The following is an 11,557-nucleotide window of genomic DNA, read 5'->3' as shown; positions in this document are numbered from 1 at the left end:
TAAAGTAACAGAAATGTACCTGTGATTGTGCTATTATAAGGAATACTGGTTCACACAGTGAGTATGATGGAGATATAAATTAGATACAATGCGTACAATCACTATGCACTGAGTGTAGAGAAAGTAAAATATAATAAAAGATACAAAACGTTAGGAGGTTGGGAGGAAGCCTTACTCAGAGAGCAGAAACTGCAGGGAAAGGAAGTTGATGCTAAAGGAAACTATGTGTAAGGATGTATAAGGTTTCTAATAGTTAGAAAGTCCTACAGTGGATGGAAGCATTTAGAGTACGATAGAGATAGGACATAGTAGATGCGACAGATGCATTGCTAATTCAGAGTATAGATACAAAGCAATTCATGTAATTAGCTCAATACCAGCAAACTATGAAAAAGTAACAGAGCATGATCCAGACGAGTTCCTCAGAGCAGCATGTGTCGAATTTCTTTTTCTCTGTGCTACAATGAGAAAGGAAGCAGTGTTATATAAACTTAATAGCGGGAAGGAAGGGAAGAAATAATCAGTATAATTGGTGAGAGGATAATATAACACGGGAATATATTGGGCCAGAAACAGACAGGTTTGCTAATAAATTATGCCAGAGTAAACCGTAACAATGTTTTATAATAGCTAGAGAAAATCCTAGAATGGATAAAAGGATTATTTACACTATAGAATATCATCCAATTACATGTCCAGCTTTGAGAGCGTCATTTCCTTAGATGTTTATGAAGAGAGATGGCCACAATATATTAGTATAAATTAGCATTCTTTTTATATAAATAAAGTTTAGTTTATTTCAGTAATTACTCACCCCCCCTCAGCTTCGCTAACATCTCTTATATCAGAGGGAATTACAGGGCATTGTGCTTTCATTTCTGCGTCCCCAGATGGTACACCATTCCCCTCGTTTGCTGGTTCTTCCAGCGTCTCAATACAGCTGTTTGTAAAAGATTATAATATATGCGAGATCATATATTTCTGTATTCACACTATAGAATTCCAGGGGTGGAGCATCGGGGCAAGTTCTCCCCTCAGAATGGCAGAGTATGTGGTTATGAATGGGAGGGTACACTAGTAATGTTTGGAGAGGAAAGAGGGAAATTTACGGACTAACATCTCACCTGTTAGGGGGAATTACTGGGGACTGGTCGATTGGTTCTTCCACCACCTCTTTTGTTGCTTCATTTATGACCTGAATCCACCTGTTTGTAAAGAGATTATAAATAATAAATATTTCTATATATTATTTGCTGCCTGATCAATGTAGGATTATGAACTAAATATATTAAAAGGATATTATATACCCGTTTTGGTGTATATACAATATTGAATGTAAACCCAATGACAGCAATTGAGCCTTTAAACATTAGATACAAATTAGTAAATGATCTAAAAGTGATTGTCTGTCATTCTTACTTATTTTTCTCGGAGGTCGATGCTGTTATAAATTCATACAGCTGGGGTGACTGTAGTGATGTATCCAGTACAAAGAATGCTCTCCGATCTGTAGGAATAAACACAGGATTCCAGAAGAATAAGTAAAATAGTAGATTGAAAGGTCAATAGAGCATCAAATAACAATAATGTTCTTTGGATTGTGAGTGCTGATAATGGTACACTAGGTATACATTCTGTTTGTTATCATTACCCCCAACATTTTTTGTTTGTTTTTTTGTTTCTTATTTCAGACGTGTGCCTTCAGACCGTTATAGAGGTTGCTTATATAGTTGAGGCATTAATACCCTTGTCATCATTAATATCTCCTCTTTGCCCTTAAGTCTCTTGTCCTATCTTAATCTTCCCCAATATTTATTTATTCACGTTTGTAGATAGGAAAAAAATAAAGTAAACAATGAGAAAGCTAAAGTTTACCTCCCCCAACCTTTTTCTTAGAACTTATTATAGCTCTTATTTATTTTAATCTTTCTTCCTTTGCTTATTTTTGGAGAGAGAGAGCACACCCCATGCCTACTATGTTATAGTTTGTTTTGTGATTCCGTTTGTTTCCCCATTTTCTGGGATCGATTTTTCTCTTTTCTATCCTGCTCCCCCCCTCCTCTCCCCTCTTTATAACAGGAAATTGACATATGCACATAGTAAATATCCAGAGAAGATGGAAGAAGAAGAAAGGAGAATAGGGATATTATTTCTCCTTGTGTTTTATTATTAATTGGAAAAACCTTTAACCATAATGGAATGATTATTAAGTTAGTGTTTCCATTTTCTTTATCCAATTATCCCAGTCTTCTATCTGGGTATATCTGCTACCTAAGTTCATTAAGATGCCCTTTTCCATTTACCTGCCATGTGATTTGTGATATTGCTTCTTGGGTACATACAATTTCCCCTGTTTTCCAGTGTTGTGCTAAAAATAATTTAGCTGTGGTAAAAATGTGTATCAGAGAAAGAGAAAGTGGAGTAGAGGATCCACTAGCAAAAAGCAAGTGGAAACTCCAATCCACTGAGCTATACCTCCTAAAATAAACGTAACATAGATAGGGTAAATAAACCTTTATTCTAAATATAATAGAGAAATGTATACACCAAAATAATGTGTAGAAAAAGTGAAAAACAACACCCAATAAAAAACTTGGGCGAGACCTACGGGTTACCTTGAACTGAGTATAAGGTGGGAGCAAGTGATAATGTAAAGTATATAATATGAAGTATACAACTTGAAAATATTCACTGAGCCCCTAAAGAGACAGTAGTAGTATAGTGACGTCTCAAAGAGGAAGGTATGGATAGGATAATGAGTGTCTAGCAGTTGTTATGGTACCATAGGTAAGAAGAAAAAAGAGACAGTTGATAGAAAGATTAGGGATAGATAAGTACACTGGGTCCTGGTAAGCCTGAACAGGCAAGAAAAAGGCTAGCCTATGGTGTAACAGACATCAAAATACAGAATAATGATTAGTAATAGAGAGACCCTACAAATGAGGATGAAAAAATCCCTTAGAGTAGAAAACTAAAGTCAAAAATGGAGTATGTGTAGTACAGAGTAGAAAACTAAAGTAAAAAATTGAGTATGTGTTGTACAGAGTAGAAAACTAAAGTCAAAAATGGAGTATGTGTAGTACACATACTCCATTTTTGACTTTAGTTTTCTACTCTAAGGGATATTTTCATCCTTATTTGTAGGGTCTCTCTATTACTAATCATTATTCCAGGACAGAGTGACTAGTTACCTGTTGCCACAGGGCGGACTAACAGATTGTCCATCGTGATGACAGGACTGAAGACTTTCTTTATCTTGGTGTTGGGATCCTTTTCTTTTTTACATTTGAGAACCAATGTATTTTTTTTCTTTCGTAGCAGAACAAGCATGTCTTCTAATAGCAGAGCTTGTAACTCTGCAAGAAACAATGAGTTTGGGGTTAAATCAATGACAACAGGAAGCAAAGATAAACTAATCTTGTTAGTCACTTACTACTAATATTACTAATAAATTAACACTATTCATATTTCAAATTAAATAATAATTATAAAATAGAACCATTTTATCTGAATAAATAGAATTAAAAAAAAATAGCTTATCAAATAATATGTGGCCAATGTAAAACTGCACATTTAATATTTTGTGGTAGATGTTTTTTGTCAAAACAATTTGACAAGATTATTATAGAGAACATATTTTAACAACATATTTTACCAGATCAGGAGGAATTGTATAAAACGCGTATGGTACAGATAACTGAATTTACAAAATAAAATGCTAATTCAAGCTAAAATAGCCAAGCTGTGACTATGGGAAATTTTTTACCAAATCAGTTTTTTTTTTACTACATTTTGCAATTAGGTTTTCAATTCTCTTCAGTTTGGGGTTTATTGAAAGCTGCATATTTTTTGAACCGTCTACTATATAGTATTACTATTGCACAAGTAGATTCGTCTTTCAATCTTCGTACATACCAGTTGTTTTGTTCTGTGATCGTTTCCATGTTACACACCCTGCATGGAGTAATCGTTTGCTAGTGAGGTCCAAGTGCTGTGGATATAAGAAGAAATTGTCAGTGTTACTGATTTGATAAACATTATAAAAGCGATATATATATATATATTTTGTGCAGTTCCAGTTATGAGCACTAGAGACGCCATGGCCATCTATTTCCACACACTGTTTTCATGTGTTATTCTATTTAATTATACTTGACCCATGAGTGGGTTGGCAAGAGGGGCAATTGGCCCCTGGGCCACTAGCATACAGGTGTTGTGGACTGCTAATTGGGATTTTTGTTGAAGGAAGATAGCAGGAGTGAGGCAGCAGACAGGATTTGTGTGAGATCTTTGGTAGCCACGGACTGTATGTCAGGATCGGGTCAGGGATCCAACACGCAGAGTACAAAGAGTAGCTGATACGTATACCGGTCCTTAGAATGGCCGGACTAACGTAGAACTACAATAGAATGGTCAGAGACAAGCCGAGGTCGAGGATAACAGAAGACAGGTAAGCGAGAGACAAGCCGGGTCAAGGAATACAGAAAGGCAGGAGAGTAAATAACAAAGCCGGGTCAGAACCAAAAGACAAGAGAATCACAAAGCACTGTGTGACTAGAAGGACTAGAACCACGACAGGGCAATGAGTGAATGAGAGAACCCTCGTTAAGTATCCTGGCTAGGGAGAGGAGACACGCCTCCGGCGAGTCCTGATTCGTCTCCCGAGATTTGAGTGGCAGGATGTTTCGGGTTAGCGTCATGACGTCTACCTCCGGTCCTTCTGTTATAAAAGGAAGTGACTCCCTCGCGGCCGGCGTTAGCAAGGCCGAGTGAACCGCGGGAGACCGAGGAGACATGGCGTCCGGACGGATAACCTTCTAAGTCTCTACCTCTCTCAACGGTAGAGACTCCAGGTACCCTGACAGTACCCCCCCCCTCAGATACGCCCACCGGGCGGAAGGAGCCGGGGCGAGATGGAAAGCGGGAGTGAAATGCCCTGCGAAGACGAGGAGCATGAACATCCTCTTGTGGTACCCAACTCCTCTCCTCAGGACCATATCCCCTCCAGTCAACTAAATATTGTACTCGTCCCCGGGAGACACGAGAATCAATAATGGAGTTAACCTCATACTCCTCCTGACCCTCCACCTGAACAGGGCGCGGAGGGGCGATTGTGGAGGAGAATCTGTTACAGATTAGAGGTTTCAACAATGACACGTGAAAGGAGTTCGGGATGCGTAAAGTAGCTGGAAGAGCTAGACGATATGCCACTGGGTTAATTCGAGTCAAGATCCTGTAAGGACCAATATAACGAGGAGCGAACTTCATGGAAGGAACTTTAAGACGAATATTCCTAGTGCTCAACCACACTCTATCGCCTGGAACAAAATTCGGAGCCGCCCTTCTACGTTTGTCAGCATGTTTCTTTACCAGTACAGAATTGTGTAGAAGAATCTGTCGAGTCTGATCCCACAACTTCCTCAAGTTGGCCACATGGACATCAACCGACGGTACTCCTTGGGAAGGAGAAACCGGGGGAAGAATAGATGGATGAAAGCCATAGTTCATGAAGAAGGGACTTGAATGCGTGGAGTCACAAACAAGATTGTTGTGCGCAAACTCTGCCCAAGGAATCAAACCGACCCAATCGTCCTGGTGTTCGGAAACAAAACAACGTAAGTATTGCTCAATCTTCTGGTTAGTTCGTTCAGCAGCTCCGTTAGACTGAGGGTGATAGGCGGACGAAAAATTCAATTTGATGCCTAATTGAGAACAGAACGACCTCCAAAAACGTGAAACAAATTGGGAGCCTCTATCAGAAGTGATCTCAGAAGGAATCCCATGTAAACGAAAAATCTCTTTAGCAAAGACCTCTGCCAATTCAGGAGAAGTCGGGAGTTTAGGCAAAGGTACGAAATGTGCCATCTTGGTAAACCTATCGACTACGGTGAGGATAACAGTGTGTTTTTTAGAAACCGGCAGATCCACAATAAAGTCCATAGCCACACAGGACCAAGGTTTGTCAGGAATCTCCAGCGGTTGTAGAAGGCCACAAGGAAGCGAATGCGGTAGTTTGGTTTTAGTACAGACCACACAAACCCCGATAAAATCCTTAATATCCTTCCGTAACGACGGCCACCAGAAATCCTTGGAGATCAAAGAATACGTCTTGCGGACACCCGGATGACCAGCCACCTTACTCTCGTGAAGACACTGTAAGAGCTCCAATTGAAGTTCAGGGGGAACGAAAAGTCTGGAAACCGGAGTCAGTCTAGGTGCCAGATGCTGCAAGTTCCTTATCTGATCAAGTAGCGGGGAATGAACTTTGAGAGTAGTGTTAGCGATAATGTTACACTTGGGTACTATAGAGGACAAAACCGGCTCAGATACGGCAGCAGGTTCATATTGGCGAGATAAGGCGTCGGCTTTAGAATTCTTAGAACCTGGCCTATATGTGAGTACGTAGTTGAAGTGAGTGAGAAATATGGACCAACGAACCTGTCTAGATGATAGTCGTTTAGCCTCCCCAATATAGGATAAGTTCTTATGATCCGTCAAAATAGTAACAGGATGCAAGGTACCCTCCAATAAATGTCTCCACTCCTTCAAGGCCATTATAACCGCTAGTAGTTCCCTGTCACCAATGTCATATCTGCTTTCAGTACCGGACAATTTTTTGGAAAAGTATCCACAAGGATGTAGTGGTTTATCTACACCCAACCTTTGGGACAGAACAGCACCTATACCTGTCTCAGAAGCGTCTACTTCGAGTAGGAAAGGTAGAGTAGTATCAGGGTGAACTAAAATTGGTGCGGAAGCAAACAGCTCTTTGAGTGTCTCAAAAGCCCGAAGAGCTTCAGTAGACCAATTCTTAGTCTCAGCCCCTTGTTTGGTCATGTTAGTGATGGGAGCAATGATAGAGGAGTATCCCTTAATGAAACGTCTGTAGTAATTAGAGAAACCAATGAATCTCTGGATAGCCTTGAGACCCTGAGGTAAAGGCCAGTCTAGTATGGATTGGAGCTTCTCCGGATCCATTTCAAACCCTTCCCCAGAAATCACATAACCAAGAAATGTAGTTTGGGATTGGTCAAAGCTGCATTTCTCTAGTTTGCAGTATAAGCCATGCTGAAGAAGTTTGTGTAAAACCCTCCTGACTTGCCTGTGGTGAGTCTCAATATCCCTGGAATGTATAAGAATATCATCAAGGTATACAATTACACAGTCATCTTGAAACTCCCTAAGAACCTCATTAATAAGGTCCTGAAATACTGCCGGAGCATTGCAGAGACCAAAAGGCATTACCGTATACTCATAGTGCCCATATCGAGTATTGAATGCAGTTTTCCACTCGTCACCGTCGTGGATTCTCACTAAATTATAAGCACCTCTAAGGTCTAACTTAGTGAAAATTTTAGAACTTTTTAATCGGTCAAAAAGCTCGGTGATCAAGGGAATCGGATAAACATTTCTGATGGTTATCTTGTTAAGGCCTCGGTAGTCAATGCAAGGTCTTAAAGAGCCATCCTTCTTTTTAACAAAAAAAAATCCAGCCCCAGCAGGGGAGGAGGATCTTCTAATGAACCCCTTGTCTAGGTTTTCACGAATATACTCCTCTAGAACTAAGTTCTCATTCGTGGACAAAGGATATACATGACCCCTGGGGGGCATGGTACCAGAAAGTAAATTAATTTTGCAATCAAAAGGCCTATGTGGTGGTAAGGTATCAGCCTTTCTTTTGTCAAATACTGCCTTTAAATCTTGATACAAGGACGGTATCTGTACTTTGGTAGAGTCAGTAGCGTTATTAATTGGGTTGACACTACAAAGAGGTGACACTTTCTTTAAACAACTCTCTTGACAATTCTGGCCCCAAGAAACTATTTCCCCTGATCTCCAATCTATAACGGGGTTATGTTTCTTAAGCCAGGAATATCCCAGGACTATGGGAACAGAAGGGGATGAAATGAGTAGTAGGGATATTTCCTCCTTGTGTAGAATACCAATAGTTAAGTAAAGAGGTGTGGTCTCCCGGGAAATCACAGGCTCAACTAAAGGTCTACCATCAATGGCTTCAACAGCCAAGGGTGTCTTCCTTAACTGGGATGGGATAGTGTGTTTAGTGAGAAACTTTTGGTCGATAAAACTCTCAGCAGCGCCGGAGTCTATCAATGCCATAGTTTCTAAAGTTCCCTTCTCCCAAGTTAACGAGACCGGTAAAAGGAGTCTATGTTCTTTGTAGTTATGAGTAGAGGACAAAATCGAAACACCCAAGGTCTGTCCTCTAGAGAAACTTAGGTGCGAGCGTTTCCCGGACGGCTGGGACAGCTCAAACGTACATGACCTCTGAACCCACAATACATACACAGTCCCTCTCTTCTCCTGTACTGTCTCTCCTCCTCTGAGAGACGAGTAAGGCCTAACTGCATAGGTTCTGAAACCTGTGGATCTTTGGTTTCAGCAACTTGAAATGATGGTACTAGTCTAGAGAAAGATTTAGCGGTTCTATCTCGAGTATTCTGTCTCTCCCTTAGGCGTTCGTCAATACGGGAGACAAAGGAAATTAAGTCCTCCAGATTCTCGGGAAGTTCTCTAGTGGCTACCTCATCAAGTATTACATCAGATAATCCATTTAAGAATACGTCTATATAGGCCTGTTCATTCCATTTTACCTCTGCCGCCAAAGACCTGAACTCTAGTGCATAATCCACAAGGGTTTGGTTGTCTTGTCTAAGGCGCAACAGTAATCTGGCTGCATTGGCCTTCCTGCCAGGAGGGTCAAAAGTTCTTTTAAAAGCAGCTACAAAGGAATTATAGTTATAGACTAATGGATTATCATTCTCCCACAACGGATTCGCCCATCTCAGAGCTCTCTCAATGAGTAAGGTAATAATAAATCCCACCTTTGCCCTATCAGTAGGGTATGAACGGGGCTGTAGCTCGAAGTGAATACTGATCTGGTTCAAAAAGCCACGACACCTCTCAGGGGAACCAGCATAACGTACAGGTGGGGTAACTCGGGAAGAAGCACCTACAGTAGCTACCTCTAACCCTGAACCCACAGAAGAAGCAGAAGTGTTACGCCTCTCCTCAGGTGGATTAATAGGGCGAGACAGCAGCGCCTGTAGTGCCAGAGCCATCTGATCCATCCTATGATCCATGGCGTCAAACCTAGGATCAGGAGAACCAAGCTGACAATTTGTACCTGCAGGATCCATGGCCCTGTCGTAATGTCAGGATCGGGTCAGGGATCCAACACGCAGAGTACAAAGAGTAGCTGATACGTATACCGGTCCTTAGAATGGCCGGACTAACGTAGAACTACAATAGAATGGTCAGAGACAAGCCGAGGTCGAGGATAACAGAAGACAGGTAAGCGAGAGACAAGCCGGGTCAAGGAATACAGAAAGGCAGGAGAGTAAATAACAAAGCCGGGTCAGAACCAAAAGACAAGAGAATCACAAAGCACTGTGTGACTAGAAGGACTAGAACCACGACAGGGCAATGAGTGAATGAGAGAACCCTCGTTAAGTATCCTGGCTAGGGAGAGGAGACACGCCTCCGGCGAGTCCTGATTCGTCTCCCGAGATTTGAGTGGCAGGATGTTTCGGGTTAGCGTCATGACGTCTACCTCCGGTCCTTCTGTTATAAAAGGAAGTGACTCCCTCGCGGCCGGCGTTAGCAAGGCCGAGTGAACCGCGGGAGACCGAGGAGACATGGCGTCCGGACGGATAACCTTCTAAGTCTCTACCTCTCTCAACGGTAGAGACTCCAGGTACCCTGACACTGTATGGGTTTGTGCGCGGTCTAGTCACCCACGATCTCTATGCTCTCGTGACCCGGACTGGATAATTGGGATATTTCCTGAAGGATTGCAATATCTAGGGTTGGCTAGGCTGCCAGACTGTGATGGAGGTGTTTATTAGTGACCAGGTGAGATAGCGCTCAGTACATGCATAACACCTGCCAGCTGTAATTGTTGGCAAAGAAATAGCAAGAAACAGAGTATGCGTCTCCTAGACACTCAGATTTCTGTGAATGATCCATCATACTGTGCAGGTCATACTGATGAAGATTACAGGAATAGATTATGTCATGCCTTACAACTCCAACAACCTCCATCTGTCAGTTCTGTAGACAAACTGCGTGGTGTGAGACCATCCATGCAGAGATCTGCGAGTTTTGTGTGCAGTAAAAGCCCAATCATTATACCCCTGCCCCCTGGGTTAATAGTTGCCATCCTGCTTACTTGAATTATAGAGTATAATATCCCCTCCCAGGCTTACTGCAAACTCAGCTGCTGTCGGATGCTTGCTCTTTTTCAGAGCCGTTGTGTCCAGATGTTTTTGAACATCCGCCAGGGTTCTTTCATTCTCAATAAGGGTCATTGATGCATTTACATCGTTCAACATTGCGCGGCACCGTTCCAGGCAGAGACGCAGGGCGTTCATTTCATTTGATCCATCTGTAAGAAGATAAATTATAGAATCTCTCAGATGATTTGTGAAATGTAGAGATGCTGGTTTATCAGAACATCCTCAAACATTTACACTGGTCTCTATTACAAAGAGTACCCTGGAGTATGATAACCCAGTAAATAAGGTTCCATGAGAGGTATTATGGGAAGGCCATAGACAGTACATGGATATTGATGGAATATGAGTAAATGGAAGCTCATTGGAGCAGAACCCTCAGCACCTTCTGTTCCTGTGCGTCCAACTTGTCTTGTTTCAACTGCTTTTTGTTAGTTCACCTATCTTCAGCGCTGCAGAATTTATTGTTGCTTTATAAATGATAAACATTAGAAAAATGTGACTAATGGTTAACATCTAACGATGCCTCTAATGGAAAGATGTTGGAGACATTTTATTAGGGCAACGTGAAAGTGATTGTCAGAGATGAAAGTTAGAAGATAATAGATGTTCTCACCTTCTGTGTGTTTAATTATATTCTCCAATTGCAGAGGATACTTGGTAACATGCTGCATCTCACACACAAGCAGGTCTTCAAGCAGGAGTTTCCTACAGTCAGGGTCACTCTCTGCATGCTGTGTTTATTGGACGAGAAAGAACAGGTGCACAAGAAATATAAATATATATATAAAAAAAATATTGCAATTAGAACACAGAATAAGACAATCTACCAGTATGGCTTTAAAATAGAAGGTGAGAATTAAAGATATTTTTAAAATGCATGCACGAAAAAAAGATAAACATATTGCAGCAAACTAAGAAAAATGTATGAGTTTTATTCAGCCTTCAAACCTTTGTGGTTTGATAAAGACACCTTAGGGCAGGCTTCCCCAAACTCCTGCCCTCTAGATATTGCTGAACTACAGCTCCCATGATTCTATGAATGAAATAGATAGGCTGAGATTCATGGGAGTTGTAGTTCAGCAACATCTGGAGGGCCGGAGTTTGGGGAAGCCTGCCTTAGGGTGTCAAAACATTGTCATGTTATAGGTTTGTTGCGTGAATAAAACTCCACTGACATTACAAATCACTGTGCTGGGGACATTTACCGGTATCGTCTAGTGAAGTTGGGGACATATTAGGAAATATGTTACATTACAAAACATACAGCACTGTATATTACTGACTTGTAAATGGACAGAAAA

General features: G+C 41.2%; 1 protein-coding gene across 1 annotated transcript; it reads right to left on the bottom strand.

Moving 5' to 3' along the window:
* Window positions 1–200: 200 nt before the first annotated feature.
* Window positions 201–3,245, bottom strand: LOC134586686 (rho guanine nucleotide exchange factor 11-like). The gene is made up of 5 exons (XM_063442427.1): window positions 3,192–3,245; window positions 1,420–1,507; window positions 1,125–1,205; window positions 815–940; window positions 201–458 (listed from the first exon to the last, which is right to left on the bottom strand). The coding sequence occupies exons 1-5, from the start codon at window positions 3,223–3,225 to the stop codon at window positions 371–373; spliced, it is 417 nt and encodes a 138-aa protein (XP_063298497.1). The 5' UTR covers window positions 3,226–3,245; the 3' UTR covers window positions 201–370.
* Between the last annotated feature and the right edge of the window lie 8,312 nt (window positions 3,246–11,557).

This window comes from Pelobates fuscus, chromosome 1 (genome assembly GCF_036172605.1).
Source record: "Pelobates fuscus isolate aPelFus1 chromosome 1, aPelFus1.pri, whole genome shotgun sequence".
Lineage (NCBI taxonomy): Eukaryota > Metazoa > Chordata > Amphibia > Anura > Pelobatidae > Pelobates > Pelobates fuscus.
This window is presented reverse-complemented; position numbering and strand designations above follow the sequence as displayed.